Source organism: Thunnus thynnus, chromosome 2, assembly GCF_963924715.1.
Source record: "Thunnus thynnus chromosome 2, fThuThy2.1, whole genome shotgun sequence".
Lineage (NCBI taxonomy): Eukaryota > Metazoa > Chordata > Actinopteri > Scombriformes > Scombridae > Thunnus > Thunnus thynnus.
Window position 1 is genome coordinate 22,944,766 of NC_089518.1, and position 25,655 is coordinate 22,970,420.

The following is a 25,655-nucleotide window of genomic DNA, read 5'->3' on the forward strand; positions in this document are numbered from 1 at the left end:
GACATTTCATTCTACTACCACAAACACATTTAACATTTAACAGTCAACTTTAGACAGATAAAACAACTCTGGTCAGGCTAGGAGACTAGTTTATGCAACAGTTTAGTTAGGATAGGATAGAAGTTTAGTCACAGTTAAATAACAATAGCTAAAAATTAATTAATTTTACTCACATTAGAAAATTTTAAAAGTAAACATGAGTTGGGACAGCCAAACCCCTCCAAGACTACACCTGTGCTTTCACTACATCAAATGTTAATACTCATGTCCTTTTTTTTTACTTACCTACAGTACTGTCCTTATGTGTATTTTTTTTTCATCTATGGAGCACATATTTGCAATGTATGACTTTGTCGTTATTTCACAAACATCTGTGTTACAAGAGTTGGACAACACTGTGGTACCGTGATTAAGACGCTAAGCCTAAGTATAATTTTTTTCTGTTCCTTTGACAAAGTGCCCAGATATTCTGTTCATCACAGTCTCAGATTTAATTATGAGGGACATGCTTTTACCCTTACGCGTCCAGCTCCCCATAGATGCTAGAAGTGGTTCACAGCTCCCTCATGTGGTAAATGAACAACTAACACCATCACGAGTGACCTCTCCTCTGTGAATGTGTGTATGTTTGTATCATGCTTGTCAGCGCATAAGCATATGTTAGCTTGAATGTTTGTGTGCCTCATCAAAGGATTCTTTCATGCATAATCAAGTTCATGCTTTCTGAACTTGTTCTGATGCGACAACAGCAAAATCCTTTAGCAAATGACTCAGGCTGTTTGTAGCTAAAAGCCTGTTATCTGCCTCTCAACTTTAAGGGCGGATTAAAAGGAACATTCCTATACTTTTCTGTCTTCTTCTTAATAGCTGCAGACAAATCCCCTCCTACTAGCTACAGAGGACATGATTATATGAGGAGTGCTTTAAGTGTGAGACTACTCAAAAAAGTTTCACAGGCGCTTTCATGTTAAATATGTAGGCTTGTTTGTTTTGCTGCTTTGAAGTCCAAGTGCATTTCGCTTCTTTTGACCTGTTTTCCTCTTCTTTGCTGTTATCTCCTCTCCTCTCCTCTCTTCTCTTCTCTTCTTCTCTCCTATCCTCTCCTCTCCTCTCTATTCTTTTCTATTTGCTCCTCATCTGCTTGCATGTCCTCTTTTCTATATTCCTCCTCACTTATTGGCTTTCCCTCCTATTACTTCCTCATCTTTCCTCCTCTGTGCTCTTAACTTGTCGCCTCCCATCCTTTCCGCATTTCTTCTCTCCTTTTTCCGTAAGTGTGGCTTATACCTTTTAAAAGCTGCATCACCCCATCAGTTAAACATTTTCTTAGTCCCTTCTGGTGCTTTAAAAGACTGATCATGAATCTCAGTTCCACTGTTGTTCTCACTGAAACACCATTAAAGTCTCAGCCAGATTGAAAAAGGATGTTGGGATCCTTGTAAAATAATTAACAGCCTTATTAAGTTTTAAGAGTTTGTACCGTTCTTTTTTTATGAAAGGTGTCTCTGTTTCTCTCTCTACCTCTGTCTAGACAAATTATCATATTACACAAGCTGGAGGGCTATTTAAAAGTTTCATTTGAAATGGAACCTATAGAGATTGTCCTTTAAGTCTGAAAGGTGGTCTGAGTTAAGAATGAAATTGTTGAACACAAATTAAAAATGACAGAGAGTCATACCAAGTTAATTGGAAGCTCACAGTGCTATTCATCTTGTCTACATGAAGAACGCTGCTTTCCCAGCTACTGCCCTGCTGTTCCATGAGAATAATCATTGTTCTTCTGACATATACATGTCCTCTTAAGTTCTCTTTTAAGTGAAAGTTTGAATACTAAACAACATTTGTCTGCCAAACATTGATCCTCTTTTCTTCTTTGTGTCCCCTCTAGCTGCTCCAAGCACAGATGACGTGGCTCTGTATGTGGGCATTGTCATCGCAGTTATTATGTGCCTGGTCATCTCTGTCATCGTGGCGCTCTTTGTCTACCGTAAGACACACCGTGATTTTGACTCAGACATCATCGATACGTCAGCACTGAATGGAGGATTCCAGTCTGTTAATATCAAAACAGCCAGATCAGGTAAGGACTGTTTAAGAAATGACTTTTGATCCACAGTGGAAAGGATGCTACAATGCCCCACTTAAGTAGGATTACTGCTAAACAATACTCTACTGTAGTCAAAGCAGAAATTCAGATTTTAAGAGTGTATTCAAAAAAGTGCAATTACATGAAAGTTACTCAATTTCAGTGAAATAAAGTGCAGTATGTAATAAGTTTCTTATAAGCTTTCAACTCCTGCTTTTGAAATTGTGTTTTGTTGCACATTGTCATGGAGGAGTTTATGTGCTTCAGCCTGAGTTAGCTACCTAGATGATCTATTGAGGACATGTAGAGGAAAGTCAGAGCACAGCCAGCCTTAAAACAATAACCCTGAGACAGATAAGGACTCACAGTGTTTTTGAAGAACAGTCAGGATAGTCGGATACTTGCTGCCAAGGGAACTTGACAGAAAGTGTCTGTTTGTCTCTCTCCCTCCTACTGTGTCTCAAGGAGAGGACTACAGATTTTATGTTTCTCTTAAATTTTGGCAATGTTAGATAAGTTGGTAAATAGGTAGATAGAAGGATAGATAAGTGATAGGCAGACAGATAGATATATATTACCTTTATTTAAACTCAAAGAAAATCATTGAGTGCTGGCCCTCATTTACAAAGATGTCGAGTATAAAAATATATAAAGTATATGTAGATAAATAAAAAAAACATGTAGATAATACATGTAGATAGGTTTGCAGGTGGACAGGGAAAACAGATGTGATTGTTCCTTCATGGAAATTACTGTACCTGCTCCGTCCACTTTCAGGCTTTGACGCTAGTATCATTTAGTTTCTTTGCTCTGCCCCCATTTGTCAGTCTACAGGTTCAGATTAATCTCTGTCTCAACCAAAGACCACTCTCTTCCATCAAGCACTCTCTCTCTGCCATTCTTTCTCTCTCTCTATCACTCTTTCTTTCTCTCCCTCCCCATCTGCACATTCAGGTCAGTCACATTTCCTGTTTATCAGCATCCTCCTGTCTTCATCTTCGTCTCTGTGTCTCTCTTTGCCTCGCTGTGTCTCCCGTCACAGTGACTCCTGCTGCAACAGACACTCCCTCCTTGTTTGTCTTCCTGTGAAAGTGGAGCCATCTTTCACTCTCCTCTGCTCTGCGTTTGTGAAACGAACAAGACAAGAAGAAGCACACAGTCACACACTTGTACACCAATGTGCATGCATTTGATAGCTTACTGGAAATGCCAGGATTGAACAGGGAATTTGGATAAATCAGGCATTAGACCACAGATGCCATGAACTTTTCCTATACAGTAAGAATATTTATTTGTCAAAGACATGGAAAAATAGTCCCTAAAATAATGTAGCAAAACCTGTTAAGAGACATGCATTCATACACTCCCACATATTTAAATTAATGACTTAACATTAGATGGCTTGGTGTTACTCATAATACTTAACATTACTTGATAGTCTCCATTTAGTGAACAAGAAATTGCATTTTAGGAGCGGATTGAATCTGCAACATGCATTTTGTGTGAAGAGCCCCTGTCAGATCTACAAACTTCAACTCCTTTAACAGGATAGTTAAAGTCCAGTGTGTCCCCTACCATTGCCTTGGAGGCGTGGCCCGCCCCACCAACGGGACCCCCACCCCTCCTGAAAGAAACAAATAAAAACAAATGTAACTTATACTAGCAGGGTAGCGGCAGTGTGATAGTCTCGCACATGACAGACTTGCACCGAAACCTGACATTAATATTATGTAATAATATTATTTCCCTAGTTTATGTGCACTCGTTTCTTTTCAGCTCAGTTTAGAGAAATACACCGATATAAACAATACGAACAAAACAGCTTATTGTGTATGGCTATGGCGACAATGTCGACACCACATATCCACGACACGGCTGCCCCACGACTACGGATGCCCCTTTAAAACCTGGTTCTGAATTGGAACTGGTTCTAAAATTTTAAGAACCTGGGGTATTTTTAAGGTCAGTTCTTTTATCAGTATTTTTTTTTTTTTTACGTTTTGGTGTTATGGCTGCGATGCCTTTAGCCTCTGCTCTCTGTTCTCTCCTCTGCTCTTTGTGTCGATGTTTGAACGTGGCGGTTCTCAGCTCCTCCACACACACACACACACACACACACACAGACACACACAGAGCGGACAGCAGAGCAGAAAGGCTGCGGTGGAGACAATGAACCAGTTGAAGTGCAATGATTAGCAGCATGCTGGTTAGGCTAATAGTGAATTCTGTATGTAGCCTATCACCTCTTCCTAACTCTAGCCGATGGAGCGCGAAAAATTGTCCAGATATACTACAAGCGATGTCGCAGAGCGAGGAGGGGATGAGATTTTTTTTTGGCGCTGCTTGTGATTTCTCCCTCTGCAAATGAGTAAGTATCTAAGTTATTTATTCATAACTAACATAATTCTTTTAAGTTTTAAACATTTCCTCTGCTAGAATGATGAAGTTTTGTGATTTATACATTGTGATATTTTATATAGGCTTACAATTATATAGGCTGTAATAAAGAGTGATATTGATTAACTGTCAATTACTGATAGAATAACTGAGTTATCTTACAATCTAGCTAGTCTTGTTTAAATTCACATATGTAAATCTAAAACATGATATAACTTAGAAGATATTGTTTAAAACTTTTGGGGAATTTAAAAACCCAATCCTGCTTTGTGAAACACTCCTCTGTACTTACCTTTCTCTTGCTAGGCACAAACTGCCCTTTGGTAGTGGGGCCATGGACCACGGACACATTTGGATTAATTGTGTATCTAATCAAACTGTATACAGTGTGGGCGCTTGGACATCTGTCTCCAGTAGTGGGCAATATTGTCTGCTCCCTAACCCCACTGTGGGTGTTCGGGGACAGACACTACCACCTGGTAGGGACTTGGTGCCTGGAAAATGTGTTCAAGCCAATTATGACAGCAGTTTGGATAATGCTCTTGGTTTAGGAATATGAAAAGTCCAATTTAACACTTGCTGATCCCACTTGGAGTTACAGCATTTTAGGATTAAGATGTTTTTACTCCGTTGTTTCTGTGCCCTTTAGAAGCACAACAGTGTGTCCTACTTTGTGTCCTGTCATTAACAGAAGTAATATACCAGCATGCTTGGTGCAGGAGAGCAGCTACTTCTGCAGCTGCAGCAAAGGAGATATTGCATATGGGTACATCCCATCAACAGGAAAAGGAAGGAACACGGAGCATTTCACAACCTAGCGCAAGAACTCAACCTTCACAGGGCAGCTTTCTTGAACTACTTCCGCATGAGTGCCAGCCAGATGGAGACACTGTGATCCTTTGTTGGGCAGGATTTAAGAGGACAGACAACAACATTCAGAGAGTCTATCAAGCCTAAGAAACGGCTTGCTATTGCTCTGAGGTAATAAAAACAAGATACTTCTCACTTCTCAAAAGTATGTGTTGTATTAAACACTTACTTTCTGTAGCTGCCATTTCTTGAAACAGTCAATAACATGTAAACAAAGTGCCCTCTTTTTGAGAACTCAGAAAAGCACTGTATAATCATATCATGTAGTACTTCTTGAAACATCAGTAAAATGTAAACAAAAATACTTTCCATCCTCCATTATTCACTTGGTGAACTACATATTGTTTCAAAATAACCCAATGGATAAATTACAATAATATTAACAATGGAAGAATAAAAAGATAATAAAAAGAACAATTGATCAGGAGTTTCCATTTTGGGTTACTCAGGGTTACTCAGCCATGAATACAGGGCTTAATGGTAGTGAGGTTAGGGTGGTTGTTGGTTGCTGGGGCCATATCGCTGTGAAGAGGCAGTAGAGAGCGCCATCTGTTGTCTGTCCCAATTTAAAATCAGGGTTAACAGCTGTAACTTCATCAAAAAGCTTTCGTCCTCGTCATCTTTTGGTATTGGACTCAGAATGGCAAGTAGCTCACTTGTTCTTGGATTAATGGCGGGTGTGATGGCAGGGAGGAAGTGATGCTTGCATCAGAGTTTTGATGTCCAGTTGAAATCTGCCCAGAGACTGGCTGGAGCTGCGTCAGGACATGAGTGGAAGCTGGTTGGGGTTCCAGTGGGTTCAGTTTCAGACTATTTCTGGGTCAGGGCACTGCAGCAGGCAGTTCATGCTCTGTTTTGGCTCACTTAAATTACACCTGGACCTGAAAAAAGAAGGGGAAAAAAGGAAAAAGCACATCAACAATAAGTAGATTGACAAATTAAATGTATTATTATCCTCCATAAGATTCGCCTCATGGGCTATAACAGTAGACATAGTGAGTACAACAGAGTAAAATATAACATTTTCAACCCTTGTTGTAAGAGCTGTTTATACTCTGTAATTCTGTTAAAAATTTACTACGTCTGTAAAGTATGGGGTGATTAATGTTGCTTGACACTTTTTTTTTTTTTTTTTAAACAAATACTTTCATTTTTGTTCTGTAGTTTTGAGTGGTTCTGAATATTTAATAATGAAGATTAAAGTTTCAGGCATATATTCAGAGTTACAGTAACTTAGCAAAATTTTAAGAAGTGCCAGTGATTCTAACCAAAAAAATGCATGTTACTTCCTTGGTTGAACATAAGGCAAAAGAAAGCACAGGATCCTCTGGTGCTTGTGCTCCTCTCCTCCACTGGATCCACTGGGCAGGGTGGAGCTTTTCTTGAGTTGTGAACAAACGTGTTGCGTACAGTATATTTTTCCATCTGCTTTTAGCTTCAACACCTGCAAATGGCAAAACAGTTATTTAATACTGCATACATCTAAATTGTTTACTTACCTCTCTCCCTCTATTTCAGATACATGGTAACATGCAAAGTCATTGAAAGGAGGATGCTGTCTACATATCTACATCGACCCACTGAGCAAACCTAGAGAAAAATAATTAAGCGGTTTAAAGAAAGATGGGATTTCTTTCATTGCATCGGGTCACTAGTCTGAAAGCACATTAACATCACAGCCCCATCCACATCCAGAAGTTATTTCAAGAATTACAAGAGGAGATTCTCAGTGGTGTTTCCAGCCCTTCTCAGTACAGATTACAAATTCACTGCAATACAGGTGGGAGAAGACCCTGGATATGCTCCAAGATAAATTTCTCCCTGGTGCAGAGCATCTGGGAAAATTGCCCTACACCATGGTGGGAGATGCGGCATTTCCTTTGAAGCCCTATCTCATGTGTCCCTACTCTGGAAAGCACCTGCCCAGAAGACAAGCCGTGTTCAATTACAGGCTTTCCAGAGCCTGCATGTCAGTGGAGAAGGCTATTGGCATTCTCAAGATGGAGGGTCTTCCAAAAGAGCAACAAAGTGGACACCCTGGTGGTTGCAGCATATGTACTCCATAACCTGCTCATAAGACCAACTGATGATGAGCACTGGCTAGAGGAAGCAGAAGCCACACAGCCCAGCGTTGCCATGGCAGAAATTCAGGAGTGCCACAACAGAGCCAGCAATGGAGCTTTTGCAGTTCATGAAAAAATGTGACATAAACTGAATATGTTTGCTAGATGTTTTGTTTCTAGCCTTTCCATTACAAACATGAATTTGTTTTTGTGATGGTGATACATTCATGACCTTCAGACATTCATGACTGTTTTTTTTTCCTGCCGTTCAGCCATCAGTTATGTTTTGTTTTTGTTTTTTTCTTTCTTTCCCCAAGGAAATATGGGCCTGTGCAGTTAAAGAATAAATTCTTATTTATATTCATGAGCTATTTTCATGGTTTTGTTATCTTTTTTTCAAAACTTAATGTTTCATTACATAATGCAATATGTAGTGTTGTGTTGTGCATATTAAGTCTAAATTAGGACCCAACAGTTATCAACTGAGACTATAGTTTTGTTTCAGAAATGTCACTGTAGCTTATTTATTTAGCCAACACTCCACACCACAATCCCAGAGAAAGCCTGTCAACATTGACTGTCACTGTTGTAATTCTCTGAAACTCAGCTAGGTTGGCACTTAAGTATTGTTCTGCTAACAAGCAGCTAACTTTGGCTAATGTTTGCTAAGGTAAGTTACCTTCTGTCAGCCTTGTTTCTATATAGTCAGAGGACAAGACTTATTTGTAACTCCCAACAGCTCCCCAATTTTCTTCCAAACCTCGTTTTGATGATATCCTCATAAAAAGGGTGCTGTGGATCATACAAGATGTGCCACTTCTCAGCCTTGTAAATTAGTCTCTCTTTGTCCATGTTGACTGCTAACTGGAGGGGAAACGGAAACATCACAGATGTCAGTGTCAACTTTGACCAATGAAAATAGGTTGTAGGTGGAGCAAGTACATGAAACACGTTGCCTAGCCTGTTTGCAGACGCAGAGAGCAGGTTAGGACATCTTCACTGGGAAAAACTGAAAAAATCTGATGTGTGCATCGTGTCAAGTCACACCAATTTCTAACTTGACGTGATGCAAACGAGCAAGCGAGCGAACATCAGATTATTTCATTGTTTGTCAATGAAGATGTCTTGACCTGCTCCGTGCGTCAGCAAACAGGCTTAGCAATGTGTCACTTGTTTGAAAAAAATGCTCGTCCTGGCTCTATTTCTGTGAAGTTTTGTGCACCTAACCCTATTTCCATTGGTCAAAATCAAAGCTAACATCCTTCACGTTTCTGTTTCCCCTCCAATCAGCAGTCAACATAGACAAAGAGAAAGTAAGCGTTAAGATAAATCCACTTTTTAATCCCAAAAGTTTAAAAAACAAACTCTGAGCTCTCTCCAGATCAGAGCAGAATCCTGTGTGACTCCGGGTATTATTCCTCCAGAGGCTCCAGCTCTGCCTTCACCTCTCTCCTCAAGAGCTCCCCGGTGCTCTGTCGGCAAGCAGCAGCTCTGTCCATGCGCTCTGTCCAGTCCTCCACACACTCACATTCAGCACTGCGACATTGCTCATAGTATATCTGGACAATTTTTCACGCTGCATGCACAACAGTTCGCTCGTTCGCTGTAGCCTATGTAAGGAAGAAGTGTTAGGAAGAGGTGTAATGGTGTGTTCAGATCAAACACAAAGCAATTTTCGACTCATGTTACTTGTGTGAGTTTAACTGCTGAATCATTTGTGTTTATTTGCCCCAAACAGCCAAAGTACATTAGCTGTAGTAATGGAAGGCACCGACCTCGTCTGAAAGGGTGAGTCTGTGTGTTCAGGTCAGCCTCTGACTGAACTCACAACTCACCAAGAACTCTGGTTCTTTCTGTATTTCCTTCCAGTCTCTCTCATTTTCCCCTCTACTCTCCGTACGTTCATGAAGTACATTCATAAAGTGCCGTGATACACACACATTTTTTACTCAAGTTGAAACATTTTCAGCTTGCACGTACACATATTCACATCATTTTGTGTCGCCCAGCGCAAATTCACATCTTTGCATTGACTTTGGATGTAATCACACCATGCGAAAAATATGCTTTGCACTTGGTCTGAACACACCATAACTGTTACGCTTAGTTTGCCACATATCTCCACTTATCTCCTTCCTACAAACATGAACACATGTCTTGCCCTACACCTCAGCTTGTTGAACGAGCCACCAAACAAACATTCACCAGAAAGACAGTGTACTGTTAACATTTAGCTGCTCAGCTGCAACACATGAAACAACATGGAAGCCTATACCTGCCAATATTACTTTGGTCCATTTATATGCTGGTGTGGTCCTTTCTCTTCAATACCGCCACTGACAACACACTGTCTGCCCATGGCTTGTGAGCTGCAGCACAAGTTTGTTTACTTTTTCTCTCTTTACCCTGCCAGGGCTCAGCCTGTCAGCTGCTGTTAATCAAAGACTAGCACACTATTGTCAATAAAATTAAAAAAAAAATGTTGGCATTATTTTTGGACTTCAAAAAGGGATGACTAATTGTAATGTCAGTCGGGCTTTAAACAGTTCAGGGTGTGCTATTATGTGGTCAGCTGTGGGTTGACAATCAAAGTTCAAATGATGGTATATCCAAAAAAGAAAAAAAGCAGCAAAGTGAGGTCAAAAAGGATGCGATGCAATTTGGTAGACGGTGAGCTAAAGTAATCGTGTGTGTATGTGTGTGTCCGTATGTGTATAAAGGGTGAATGTCTTTGCACAAGCTCAGATTGGTTGACATTTTATCAGGAAAGCATTGGGATGCTTGTCACTCCGCTTTGAGGGACCATCTCTGATTAGTGTTAATGAAGAATTATGTCCCTGCCTCTCTCTCTCTCTGACTTTCTGCCTCTCTCTCTCTTTCTACATCTCTCTCTGTGGTTTTCTGTTAGTTGTTAATTAAATTTCAGCAGGGATGATTTGGCAGGAATACCCACTGGCTTTAAGGGTAAACAGCCTGGTGATAGAGAGAGAAAGAGAGTGATAGGTGACAGATGTGTGTGTGTTTGTGTGCGCGCATGTGTGGGGGTGTGTGCGAGTGGTGTTGGTGGGGGGTGATAATGAAGGATTTAAAAATTAGAATGAATGGGCTTGTGAAAGGAACGACAGGATTTCAGGCTCTACGCCCAAAATCATAGAGCCTGGTGAGAGCAAATCTGGATTGGTTCCCGGGAGACAACTGGCCTTCCTGTGATCCCAATCCCAATTAAATCTTGAATGTTTGTTGGATTGTTTGATGGAAGAGAGTTGTTTGTGTAGAGGTATTCTAAAGAGGATCTGATTAAACCGTCTATATGTATTTACTGCAGCAAGGGAAGGAGTAACTAAATAATAAAGTGATTGATGTCCTAGGAAAGGTATCAGAAGGTAGTTGTATTTTGTAGCTAAACTCAACATACTGTAAACACAGTACCTGTATATTGTGCCATGCACATTGATTAGCATATTGTAGTGATTAGCAATCATCATGTTCCTGCAGATGCCCCCTGGCTTACTCTAACCTTTCCATGATGAGCAGAGAAGAAAATCTCAGAGAGACTTACTTAGCTATCCCTACTTACATCATGTAATTCCCATATATGTAGTGGGGTTGTGTGTATTATGTGCATGTTATTGGTATGTTTGCATATGTAAGTGCTTGTGTAGTGCCCATGTTTTCTTATTTATGCCAGTGCTTGTATGTGTGCGTGTGTAAGTGGGATGCTTGGATGTTTGCTCACGATACATAAAAAGTGTCAAGTTGGCACCATTAGCATACATCAGTAATGGCAGCTCAAGAAAGTGTAGTGTAAGACGCCACACTACACACACGCTGTATCAAGTAGGATCCACTCAGTAGCCTCAAATCACATCTGACCGAGCACTGAGCAGAGTTTCTTATTTCCATAGATGATGAAGCTTCATTCAGAGCTTCAGAGTTATAAATTAAATAACATGAATCAGTCTACTATTTTGTTTATACATTTAATCTAATCAAAAATGTGACTCTCTCAAAACTCTCACTAATCTCAATGTGGTTGAGATTAGTTTTCAGATCTACTCTAAATGTTTCCCAATGTGCTGCTTGTTTATTGCACGCAGTCTCGCTTGTTCCATTCTAAATAAACTATTTATTATACACCACTGTATAAGGATAATGAAGGTAAAAAGACAGCACCCTTTAGTATAAAGAACATATAATTAAAAGAACCCAAGTATAACAATTAACATTGTCATGTTTTGTGACAAATGTACATGGTAGATTGTGTCAGACAGATTTAAACGTGACACGACACAGTGCCCCCTTTACAAATAGACAGTGATGTAATCAAAGTGTGATTAAAGAGCATTTCTGTTCTTTTATCGTACAGTATAAAGTAATGTAGTTTGGTTCTGGCACTTATGAGTTTGTTTTGATGATTTATAGATCTAAATATGACTTATAAAATGTCATCAATTCCTTTACATGAAATGTAAGCATCGCCTTCCAAATCTAGACACTCTCTCGCTCTCTCTCTCTCTTGCTCTCTCTCTCTCTCTCTCTCCCTCCCCCTAACCCCCCCCCACCCCCCTTTTTCACTCTGGCTCTCTCTCTATGTGCAGCAGCCATGACTAGTCGTTGATCCAGGTCATGCCCCTGTGTACTGCCATGTATCATACCAAGCACTGATACCTTATCAGCAGCCTTGCCTGCTCTCTTCTTACTCCCCTTATTCCTGCTCACTGATCTTCCTACAAGGTCTCCCAACATGCCCCATACTACAGCAGTGTGTTTTCGTTTATGCTGTAAAGTATCCAGTCTCAGCCCTCATTCCTGCCTTCTCTGTCAGACACCTTCTCTGATCCCGTCTGGTGGCGTTGTTAAACTCAACTCATGTTTTAAAATCAGATTTTTGCTTTTATTTACCATTTTCCTCCCATTTCTGCTCCCTCTCTTTCTCTCTTTCTTTCATTTCATCCCTAGCTGATCTACTGACAGCTCCTCCTGATTTGACAAATGCAGCTGCCATGTATCGTGGTCCAGTGTATGCCCTCCATGATGTGTCAGATAAAATCCCAATGACCAACTCTCCACTCTTAGACCCTCTCCCCAACTTGAAGATAAAAGTCTACAACTCCTCGGGTCTGGTCACACCACAGGATGATCTCGGAGGAGACTTTACATCGAAACTGTCACCCAAGGTAATGTCATGAATGTGTCCATCAGTATCTTTTATCCACTTCTGTGATTCTGCTTCTACTTGAAAGTACAAAAGTGAAATCTAATGCAAACTGATACAAAACTTATACATTCTCAGTTTTTGTTGACATTGTCAGAAAGGTGATAATTGTACTTTATGTTCATTATTCAGGTCGTAGTGGGTGGTCATATTTTGGTCTCATATTTTGTCCACCCCATTAACATACATGAGGGTGGCAAAATATTAGGAACACGTTTCAATATAATGCAGTCCAGTAATACACCACCACCCACTATGACCTCAATAATAAACATAAAGTTGAATTATCAGCTTTCTGACAATCTCAACAAAAGCTGAAAAGGTATAAGTTTCATAAAAGTAGAATTTATGGCAGAGCTGTTGTATTGGATTGCATTCGATTGCACAAATATTCCTAATAAAGTGCCCGGTGAGTGTATTTTGCGAATACAAAAGCACAGCAGCTATGTATTCCCAGTCACATAAATACAAAACCAAATACCATTAGTATACATGCAGCTAAGTGCCCCAGTTTCCTCCCTCTGCTCTGTCAACTACATGGCCTGCATACCAGAGTCAGTTGTCACAAATACAGATGAAACTACTCGGCTTCATCGCGGCACCTGTCCTGAGGCAGTACTAGAGCTGAACTCAGTATCTTTGAGCTCTACAGATCAGTGGCACCTTTTGATGATTTCATCTGCTATTATTATTGTTTTCAATAATATTATTATAATACTATTACTGTTGTTTTCTAATCACTGACATCGCCTTGCCAATTTGAGAATTTCTTTGAATTTGTTTAGTTTCAGTCCGTTTGTCCTCGACACACTGAATCAACCTCTTGTCTTCTTTGTTTGATGTGGGAGTAAACTACTGAATCTTAATTCCTTATTTTCCATCTCACTGTGGACATTTAGACCATGAAATGCAAAACAGGTCATATTTTACCACTTACCCTTAGGTGGTTTCTTATGTCTATTGTAAATTCGCTCTCTTTTCACCCATGACTAGCTTAGCCCTATGGCAGCGCTCCCAGGCAGATGCAAATCTTCCCTGTAGCAGTTTAGTTATTGGTTACCAAGAAAACATTCGAAGACAAAAAAAAAAACGAAATCATTTTGATGAATGTGAATGCAGGAAAAATCTAGTGGAAAAAGTTTAAAGTTGGTAAGGTATAAGTTTAAATAACATGATAAAATGTTTTACATAGGGTATTGATATTGATCAGCCTGGTAAAAATAAAATTGACCTTTACAAGAAGAGGCTGGCCTTCAGTAAAATATATCTGGACCTCCATGAACCTTTGGTTTCATTAAAATACATTTACTGTATACCATACTTAACATAACCTCTTTTAAAGGAAGTCCAACCTTCAAACTATGCCACATTGATTTTCTGCATATGCAGTAGGCGATATGAGGGCGGATGCTATCCCCCATGTTAGAAAAATGACCAAAATGCATCCCCCTTGTTAATCTGCCATCCCCTAGTAGCAGAGGGAGTGCAAGGGCAGAGGGGTTGTTTAGTTGACTAGAGTAAAAGAATAGGCCAACACAAAATATTTATATATAATATATAAATATATTTAACATATTTAGCCTTAAAGTAGTTCTATTAAATCGCAATTATAATATCAAGAATTAGGCTAGGCGTATATGATAATCCTGCACTCTTAACCCTAACCCTAATCCTAGCCCTCCCATTGGGCCATCTTCCCTGTTAAAAATTAACAAATCACCTACTGTGCATATGCATGTGTTCACTTCTTTCAGCTTCCTTAGTGCATGGGTGCCGTTCGATTTTATGCATTAGGGTGTACACGGTGTTATAACTATGATCAATGCCTGCTCTTGTTATAGGTCTAACAGGAAAAAAGTAGACTAATCAGCAGACTAATGTTACAGTTAAAATACATGTCCACAATGCTACAGAAAATTAAGGGCTTGTTGCAATATGTGCCTGGTATCCATTCAAATTCTTCTTACGGTGTGTCATAGTTACAACAGTATGCATTTAAAATGTGGTGTTTCTAATGGGAATACCTCTGTGCTGCTGGATAACTGCATTTCTCAGCCAAGCTAATGACTGACATTGATTCCTCAGTTTGTTTTATTTATCATTTAAGACCAGATGATCCAGTCTCTCCAGAAAAAGAATATGTCTAGTACAGTCTGTGACAGTCAGTGTTGTGTTGTGTGTATCTTTCTTTATACTACCACACTGACTGCTGTCTTTTGATTCCTAGATAACCCAGTCTCTGTTGGATAACAGCGACACCATGAACCTTCGCAACCAGAGCTTGGCCCGAACGCGTGACCCCTCGTGTACCGCTCATGGATCCTTCAACAACCAAGGAGGACATCTCATTGTACCCAACTCTGGTAAACTTTATATTCTACACACACCAACTCCTCATAAATCATAAATCTGGTTGCTGTATACTGATACAACAACCATAGAGATTTTTTTTAACTTCTTTCATAATGGGTTGGTGAATTATGTGAATATCCAAGAACTTTTTGGGATTTTGATGAGTATAAAAATGTTACTAATGGTAAGAATGACATTAAATATAATACTGTCAAGCAAGAAGTATTATGGACTTGAACAAGATCAAATACATTCCCTGTACTAGAAAACTAACCACATAAAGTAAATAAGAGTACTAGCACTACTGTACAGTCAACATGCTACACAAAACAACCTTGGGATGTTCTCTTGCTACCTAAATTCAAAAGAAAAAAACTCTCAGTAGACTTATGTGAGGTTTTAAAAGCAGTGGGCAGGCAAGAGTAATGAATAATATAACCTGCTGGTAGGAAGCAACTCTCAGAAGCTATAAAACATTGCAGCACAATTCAATGGATAATATATTTAAGAGAAAGTTTTACACGGGTTGCCTTTAAAAAATATTATTCAATAATTAATCATAATGATAAAGTGATAATGGGTTGCATCAAATGATGAAACTGGTTATTTCTGCCTCCATCCATCTTGCCTACCCTACCCTCCCTCCTGCAGGTGTGAGTTTGCTGGTTCCAGCGGGTGCTGTTCCTCAGGGTAGGGTATATGAGATGTATGTGACTGTGCACAGGAAGGACAGCTTGAGGTAAGTCTTGTCTCTCTCGTTTCCTCAGTTTTCTACTGTGTGGTTTTCTTCTCTCTGTATCTCCCCGCTGTCCCCATTTTCTCTTCATATCGGCATCTCTGTCTATGTTCTTTTTGTTTCTTTGTTTTTCTTTGTCTTTTCTTCTTTGTCTTTCTCCTGGCCAGTGGCTTCTCAAGTCTGTTTGTATGGTTGTGTAGGGAGACTTTCACAGTTTGATATGGGTTTAGGATCCACAGCAAGGGATGAATCATTATTATTTATAGTGTGAAATTTATCCATGTACATCTTTTTTTTCTGATTTAGTCAACAGAGGTTAGGTAATACCACAGAGTTCCTATATTAATACCAGAATTAAAATTCCTAAGTAGCAGAGTTGAGGAGATTATAGGTGAATCATTTACACATTAATTACCTACTTAACATTATAATCTGTATAGTAATCCACATAATTTACAAATGTAGAAAATGAAACACCCATTATTTTAAGATGTGTGAAATGTTGACTGCAGTGTGGCCAAAAGAAATGTGTTTGTACAATGTTTTAAATCCCAAAAACAAACACATAGCTTCTGAGAGCACATGCAAAAAGATCGCTGTTTCCACAGTAACTAACAGATTAGTGGCTATTTTTAGGATTACTGTTATCCTGTTACATGTACTATAATCCTCTATTCCCAAGCATTCCCAATGCATGAGTGAGGTAAAACTCTCTGTGGGACATGAGACACAAGGGAGAAAATGTCTATACTGCTGTTCTGTGAAACTTTCCTAGATGCAGTTTTGCAGAATTCTTCAGCACTAAATTTAAAATTTACCTGGCCTCACACCCTCCTGTAGTGTGGAAAAAAGTAAAGTAAAAAAAAAAAAAAAAAAACATACACAGATGCACACATGACCTCTGCATGAACTTTCAGATGGAAAAGGAATGTCAAAATATATATTTTTGTTCATTTTAGAGTGAGAGCGAAGATTTGATTCAACGGAATCAATATGTATCCTGATGATTTGCTTTGCCTTGCTTCTCACAGTCAACAAAATAATTTCCCCTTAAAGTTTATATTGGACACATGATGATTCTCAGTATGTCTGTCCTCTCTCTTTTTCCCATTTACACACCTAAACCATTCACAGCAATGGCAAGTGTTAAATTTGAGATACAGTATACCGTACATCTGTAAAGCCTAAAATTCTCCAACTTACAGTACCTCTAGTGGTATTTAGCAATGCAGATGCTTTTGGGTTTATTTGCCCTTTGGTTTGTGATTTTAAAAAATTCAACAGTAACATCCCTATTCAGAAGTGATGCCCCTTTTACACTGTATAATCCACAGAACACAGAAGTTTTCATGCGAGCTGTTTTTTCAAATGAATACTGCTTGCAGAAAGGTTTGTGTGTTATCCAATGAACATGGACACTGTTTCTAGAAGAAGGTGTTCTTTTAAATATATATTTTTTAATGTTGTGAGAACCACAGACCAAATTCCATTTACCTTTATTGTATTGTGGATGGCGACAATGTTCAAAGATAGCAATCTCAAAAACTGGGCAAATAAAACTATCTGCACGTGTTTAGGGGTGTGCCCGAATACAAATACATTATTCGGCAAAGCACAAATAGTGGGTTTTTTTTTTACGAATATTTGTATCACACAAATATTTCAAAAATGATTTGTTTTCAGGAAGAAAAATAAACCATGTCAAATAACAGCGTGCAGGTCAGTTACATCACTATCTCAGTGTCTCTCCTCTGCTCCACTGCGACGTCTATCAGTGGGTCTCAGTGAGGGGAGTCACATCCACCTGCTACATGATGCATATTTCCTAATTTGGACATCACTCCCAAAGTTGGGAGTGTTCCCCAGAGATAAAGCTGAGCTACTGACACATGCTTCATGAACAAACTTCATGAACACTTATTGTAACACTTTAATTAAAATTAAAAGCGTAAAAAATGAAAACAGGACTTTTAAGACTCTGTCCACTTTTATTCGAATACAAATACAAATACAAATAATTTTGCTGCCTCAACAAATACAGATGCAAATATAAATACTGGACTCTCTGCACATCCCTACATGTGTTGATACCACTAGGAGTAAGTGAGGAAATATTATTTTATTTTTTTATTATTTCAGTCATTTGGATAAACTGACCCTTTAAAGCGTCGATAGGAGCTGAGTAATAGGACACTTGTTACAGTTTGATTCACGTATTCTATGCCACGCATCTACTCTAACCTCTTTCCAGTCAATCGCAGTCAATAAGAATTAGGCCTCCTGCAATGTGCTACAGTATTTCTAAGAGTCAGACCTCTTCCCTGTCCTTTGTCTTCATCTCAGTCAATAGCTGGCTAGCAAAAATCACATAGCTGCATTGACTTCCCTCAGCAACACTTGGCAAGCCAGAATCATGTGGTTTAGCTCATTAAAATCTAATTCTCAGATGTCCGTTTTGCCGCATACACAACTTAAAACATCACTTTCCTCTATTTGTGTATTAAAAGACAAATAACATTACACATCAATAACAGTAATTCATTAAGGGGTGACCCCTGCATTAGATAAGTCAAAGTGTGCTGGCACAGTTTGAGTCATACCTTCTTTATCTCTTTATAGTATGTTTCTCTTAGCTTCTCCTACCCATGTGAACCCTTCATGAGTCAATAATGAGCTTCAGCAGCTGAATCGATAATACTGCTAAGGATTAGTGCCCTCCTGACACAAGGTGGGCTAAAAAAAAAAAATCACTGTTAAAATTTAGATCCATCTCCTCTATCCGTACGGGCTCTTTCCCAGTCTTTCGGCAACACAAGGAAGAAAAATGACTGGATAATGTATTACACAGGAGTACAGACAGTCACTTTCATATGTATTTTCATATTAAGGTATTGTTTAAGAATGTGGTTTTACTTCACTATTAACTCATGAAAGAAAGGGAATAAATTATAAATACTGATGGATATGATATGTACAATCTGACATTTGTACATTCGTTAGCAAATAAAATGGTTTCCAATAATTGAAATCACTGTAAAAAGCAGGAGAGCCTGGGACCAGTAGTCATTTTTTTCCGGCCATGAGCTGCAAACTACTGATTCCAGCTGAGGCCCGACTGAAGCCCTGCTGACTGCACTAATCATCCTCTGATTGAATTTGTGCTGCTCTGCTCTGATCTGTTTTGTTCTCTGATTTTCTCATCTACTCTAAGCTAGTCTATCCTACTCTAACCCAACTGTCCACCTGTTTTCTCTATTATGCCAGCCATGTTTTTCCATATATGAACATTATGAGACAATAACGCAACCAGAAATGAAATCAATACAGCTTTCTGCAGTTGATGCGCACACTAACTGGTAGCCAACAGTGCAGCCCTCCTGTCGCTCTATTCTAAAGAATCATTTCACCTCTCTGTTATCTGTCTTTTCCAGACCCCCGCTAGAGGACATTCAGACTGTGCTGAGCCCAGTGGTGAGTTGTGGACCTCCAGGAGCCCTGTTGACCAGACCAGTGATCCTCACCATCCACCACTGTGCTGACAACGTCCAGGAAGACTGGCTCATACAGCTGAAGAACCAACTGGCCATGGGAGAGTGGGAGGTGAGTGAGGGTGGACACCCTTTTGTGTTGGTATGTTGGTTGCTGTGTTGCTCTGTTTTTAGTGGGCTACAATGTGCCGCTTTTGAATCATAATTGCAATAATAGATAATAGAAATGCATCATACACATATACAGCAGCGTAATAATCCAAACATAAAAAAGCATGCGTACAAGAGCACAGATGCATTCACACAAAATAGTTCCGCACCTGTATACAATCACAGCCAAATTGTTAATACACAGTCATGTACACAGGAAAACGCACACAGCATATAAATACATGTATACCCACTCACATTATTGTCTTTGCCCACAATAATAGTCTGCATTACACAGACACAGATGCAGTGAGGGAGGGAGAGGAAAAGAAAGAAAAGGAGAGAAAATTTGGTAAACATAAAGTGCCTACAGGCTAGTAGAAAAGCAGGGGGTTGAAGACTCCTATCAGAAGCAATTTGTTATGCTCCTGCCATCCTCCTCTTCTCTCATCTTTCTTCTTATGTTTCTATCCTTTTTTTTCCTACCCTTCTCTGTCTCCCTCCTCCCGTGTCTCTCAGCATGAAGTCTCTACCTCAGCAATCTGTTTGTGTGTGTGTGTGTGTGACCATGTATGTGTGCGTGCATGTGTGTATCCTTGTGTGTGGGTGTGGGTGATAAGGCTGTCTTGCAGCATCACTGTGTCTACAAGGCCCCTGTATGCTGTCTTCTGTTGCTTATCACAGCTCAACACAATGTCTCTGCACAATTAGCCATGCATAAGATTCTGTGCGTGTGTGTGTGTGTGTGAGAGAGAGAGAGAGAGAGAGAGAAAGAGAGCGAGAGGGAGAGAGGCAGAAGGGGTTGGGTGCAGAGTGGGAAAAGATGAGAAAAATGAAAAGTGGAATTTCATCAGAAGGTCGATTTGTTTTTCTCTTATTGCAGTAGAATGTCCATTTCCCATCAGAAAGTTTTCCTCCAAAACAGAGAGAGGAAGGTAATTTAATTCCCCTCACATCAGGGGGGAGCAGCCACGGTTGTGATTACCAGTAATAACAGATTCATACCATATTGCTTTCCTACCCATTTGTATTGATTCAGCTCATCTGTAGGAACACAACTCCACATGAGTTGTGATTCAAAACTCAATATTTGTATCACACATGTGCGTGTTGAACACAGATCCATGCCCCAGTACGTTTGTATCCGCAAACATGCACACATAATACTTCACAGTCATACGCACAAACATGGATATGTGGACCATGAATTGAAGATTCAGTACCCCCTGTACTAAGAGGAAAACACTGTGAGCCTGTGCATCCTCCCTCGACCCAAAGAGCCATATGGATTTACTCAGGCTGTGTCAGAGAGCTGCAGAAATAATATGAGCAACAGCCAGCAGATAATCATAGTGAGATTGGACACACATCACAGACAACAGCTCTGAACAAGTGTTATCATTCTCCTAATGGACACCATGATTTCCTTTCAGGAGTCATATGTTCAACCAGACATTCATTTACATTTCAGTTCAGTGTCTCAACATGAATTGCATTCACAATCTGTTGAATCAAGAATCCAATAACTGGATTTCTAAGATAAATTACCAGTCTAACAACAGGAGTCACACACTGTTTATTGCATCATTAAAGAGATCCCAAAGGATTAAAACTCAACATTTATAGCCAGGTTTTATAGTTAGCACAGAACTACACACATCAGTACTGCCACTGCATTTTAAAAAATGCTGTTTATAGCCACAGAGGAATGCATCAGGTATAAACCACAACCCTGCTTACTCATGGGGTTGTTTGCGTTAGTGGAAAGGGCTCCGAAAGCAGGTCTGGTTGTGTTGTGTTAACAGACAGAATGTGGCATAATGCCCATGAATTCTTAAATAAAGCTGGTATTCAAATAATGGCCAGGTTTTAACAATAGTGGTCTGTATGAACAAATAAAGACTGTGCACAAACAAAAGGTGGATGAGGGAAAACTGGAATTTGGTTCTTTGGTTCTACTTTGCGTGGCATTTTTAGAAGCCGATAGTGATGTCATACTTGCCACTGAGTTGATTGGAGTTTCTCTTTAAAACATAAATACGTTTGAACATCACAGTTTGATAATTTATGACGGGTTCTACCTTTTTGTTAAGTTGCTGTTAATGAAGTTTCTGTAGATGTCTCACAATAAAAGCAACACAGGAAAGGGAGAGAATTGTTCACCTAAACCTGAGGAAGTGTGTGGAACAGATGGAGGAAATGTTGAGTTTGCATTGACAACAGCAACTTCTTCATAGCAAACAGGAGTACACCAGAAGACAGGCAGGCTACTTACTCAAATATAATGAAAAAATACTTCAGGATTCATTCTAAATAGAGACCTTGTTTTAGTCTGTCTTGAATAAATTCCCTGGATTTCTCTGCAGCTGGGATGAGTAAAGGGTAAATTCAGCTGTTTCAGAACTAACACCAGTCTCAGTCATCTATCATTAACTCAGCATGCTGGTGACAATCTGAAAGTAACTCATTTTTGTGTATGTCTGTTCATTATAGGATGTGGTGGTAGTGGGAGAGGAGAACTTCACCACCCCCTGTTACGTGCAGATGGATTCAGAGGCATGTCACATCCTAACAGAGACGCTGGGGACTTACTGCCTGGTGGGCCAATCAGTCAGCACGGCAGCCGCCAAGAGGCTTAAACTGGCTGTTTTTGGACCCGTGTCCTGCACAACTTTGGACTATCACATCAGGGTCTATTGTCTGGATGACACACAGGATGCACTCAAGGTAAAGTATCTAATCAAACTAATGAACTCAAACCCATTATAACCTTTGTTGAGTTGCTTTTAAGGACGCAGTCAGTCCATGGAATTAATTTACATATAAATACTATAGACATACTGCATATATGTATGTACAGTACTATATACTCGGCTTTGCAAAGTTTCTACCAGTGTCTTGAACAACTCTTAGAGTAAGGAAGATGTGAGTATGATATTTTAGTTTGAGTGCTTTGTGGTGTTCTTTATTCCTATGAGGGATTTAGTTCTCTCTTGGACCACCCATACACAAATTCGTCCCTGTTCATTTGCATTTGAAGTGAAATATATTACAGCTTGAATAGAAATGATTGTCTAGAGTCATAAATAAAAGTTTCTTCACCTCTAGTCTTCTGGAAATGAGCTGAGAAGCGGTAAACAAAACAGGGTCAAGCAATGTCAAAATAGCGGATGCTTTAGAATTTAAACAAATTCAAAGCACTGGAGGGACCATCTGATACGGGAGATTAACATTGGTAATTTATGCATGCAATGATAAGTCAAGTGTCAGCGTGGCACACAGCCATGCACACACGCACACAAGCACACAAGCATCAACACAAACTCAGGTTTAACATTTCAAACAAGCAATTGTAGCTTGAAAACAAAGTTCAGAGGTGGACTTTTTAATGATGGAGACTTTGTGTAGTATAATTGATCGGCTGGTGTTTCAAAGGGAAAGTCTCTGCTGTATGTCTACTGTAGAGCTGCCGCGTAGGAAGATGATGGGAAGGAAGAATTGATTATTTTGCAAAGGTTGTGGGAGGCATCATAAGTCATACAGATAACTTATTCTTCCGTGAAAAAAATAACTGTGTGTGTGTTTGTGTGTTGATTTGTTCATGTAGGTGTATGTGTGCAGTTCATGTGCCTGTAAATATGTTGATGTTATCAGTATGTGTGTTTAGCATTATGTGTCTGTAGGGTACAGATACTTACTTAGTACGCTCTTCGTATGGGCTTTGTTGACATACAGAAGTCAATTTGAAAAGGATGAGCAAAAATCCCTACAGGACAATGTGTGCAATGTATTATTGAAACAGCCGCTGCAACAGTAAAGTGAAAAGTGCTTCTTACTTTGGTTCACAAAATGGACAAAGACATGAAATGGACAATATCAGACAGATTCAATATCTTTTGAATCTGTCCTAAGTAATGTAGTTCTGTATTCTTTAAAACTATAGAGTACAAAATGAAAAGCTTTTTTGACATGCAAAAAGAAATTCAGCAAAGGAAAAGACAAAAAATGAGGTGCAGAATCTTAAATAATCACAATTCAGCTGTAAGTTATTTGCAGAAGAATTATGATGCATTGAGGTTGTTTTCCAAAGTCAGTAGGAGTCATTCAATTTTACAGTCTCACATTAAAGATATGCTTAATTTTCCCACAGCTCACAACAGCGGTACTTTGACTGGTGGTGCATTATTAATCAAGATTTTTATTGATCTTAATGTCTCTCTTCAGTTCAGTGCAGTTAGAAGAGCTAAGTTTTGCTTAAATCCAGGGAATACAACTTCTGAGATTTGTGACGATATCTTAATGAAAACTTTCATGTGTTTCAAGTGTTTCATGGTGCTGCACACTTCAAGGCAGGCAATATTGTCTGCCTTAATTATGCAAGATAAATTAAAGGCTTTCTACAATTTCTAATGCTGTATGAAAAACAACTGGTTCAATGAGCAAGATAAAGCAGAAGCAAACTTGAAGAGGAGAGTTGAAGTAGTTATTGTTTGTTTGTGGGGTTTGTGTAGGAGGTACTTCAGATGGAGACCCAGATGGGAGGGAAGCTACTGGATGAGCCAAAGACTCTGAACTTTAAAGACAGCACACACAATCTGAGACTGTCAATCCATGATGTGCCACACACACACTGGAAGAGCAAACTCATCGCAAAGTATCAGGTGACTGCCACATACTTGCATACACACACACACACACATCCATGTATACATATATTTAGCCAAACAAACTATCAGATAAACTATCAGAAAGCCTTTGTGTGAATGTACATAGTAAAGAGTAAAATATCTTCACAGTTATTCAGTTTGATGTATTGTCATGAATTATGAAAGCTACTTAAAAGCACCGCACTTGCTAAGCACCTCAAATGTCCTCAAGAGTTAAATGTTAGCAACAAAGTCCTTGTTTTACAGGGTACCGCTATTGATAGTTAGTTAGCTTTTATTCATATCTGAATCAAAGGCACAATTAGAACGTGTGTTTGACGCCTGAGGTAACCTATTTGAAAATTTGCTTTGCAGTAATATATGTATGCATTTTCTAGGAGATCCCATTCTACCAGGTGTGGAGCGGTAGTCAGAGAACTCTTCACTGTACCTTTACCCTGGAGAGACTGAGCTCAGCCACTACAGAGATCAGCTGCAAACTGTGTGTACGGCAGGTGGAAGGAGAAGGACAGATCTTTCAGCTCAGCAACACACTGGAGGAGGTAAGCTCACAGAAATTCTCGTGCACGCAGCAAAACATGCTAACACTGTTTATTGAGTACTGCCGGTATGTGAATGACTGCCGGAGACAACATTACCTCTCAATGGTCGAGGGCAGGATACTGAAGGATGCAGTGATACATACTAAAAAGAGCGCAGTCGGAGGGAGAGAGAGGTTCTTTCTGTATCTCTCTTCTAACTTGTAACTTCTACATTCCTGTACTAAAGGTCTTAAAGTCACTAAGTTTTTCCTCTATCTGTCAGACTGGCAGGGTTTCTGCTATGGTTCTGTGACTCTGTTCAATCATTCATACTGGGGCGAGAGGTCACATAACACGAGTAGAATAACTCTTCTTTGATTTTGCTGGGCCATGTAACCACAAAGTCACTGCATGTGTGTCTCTGTGTGTGTCTATGTCCGTGTGTGAGCCCTTTTGGTCGAAGGTCAGACAATTCTTTTGTAATGTCACTCCTTTGAATCTCCCTCGGTGTTCATGGGTGATAGCATTGCACTACAGAATCTTTTAACCCTTGTTTAACCAGGTAAGTTGACTAAGAGGAGGAGTAGGGGCTAGATGCTGCAGTGGATGTACTCATTCAGTATTGGCCACAGAGCAGAATGACAATGACAAAGTCTTTAACTATACAAAAATTGTATCTTGTAGAGTTTAAGATGCTGCTCTTTTGAGTTGTATAATACTTGTAAGATATTTTATTTGACATTTTATTTGAGGATAAGCTCCTTCAGATGCACTATTAAGGGGGTCCTCTGACATAAAAAACATGAAAATTAACAATTTAATATATACATAAATAGATAATAATAATAATAATAATAATAATAATAATAATAAATCAACAAAACACACACACACAAACAGGGCTCTCACAAAATCCTAAACCTCCATATCTCTCTTACGACCATCATCTGCACAAGACTAACAAGAAAAACTAAAAAAAAAGAAGAAAAGAAAAGAAAGTAAATAAAATTGTCAAACTCTAGAATGAAAAGAAATAATGGGTCTGACCGAGTCAGGCAAACAGTCTGATGGTGCTTTAAATTTAGAAGCACGTCTCCCTTTCTTTTGAGA

The 25,655-nt window shown here is 39.4% G+C and overlaps 1 protein-coding gene across 3 annotated transcripts in view; it reads left to right on the forward strand.

Annotated features, from left to right (window-relative positions):
• unc5ca (unc-5 netrin receptor Ca) overlaps positions 1-25,655 on the forward strand; it is a 211,469-nt gene that overhangs the window by 174,336 nt on the left and 11,478 nt on the right. For 2 of the 3 annotated variants that reach the window (XM_067611380.1, XM_067611387.1), the window contains 8 exons: positions 1,889-2,080; positions 12,376-12,593; positions 14,859-14,994; positions 15,635-15,722; positions 19,151-19,319; positions 21,851-22,084; positions 23,869-24,018; positions 24,402-24,566. In XM_067611380.1, the coding sequence (XP_067467481.1) occupies positions 1,889-2,080; positions 12,376-12,593; positions 14,859-14,994; positions 15,635-15,722; positions 19,151-19,319; positions 21,851-22,084; positions 23,869-24,018; positions 24,402-24,566 (1,352 nt within the window). The remainder of the gene's footprint in view (positions 1-1,888; positions 2,081-12,375; positions 12,594-14,858; positions 14,995-15,634; positions 15,723-19,150; positions 19,320-21,850; positions 22,085-23,868; positions 24,019-24,401; positions 24,567-25,655) is intronic. The other variant, XM_067611394.1, reaches the window with a different exon arrangement.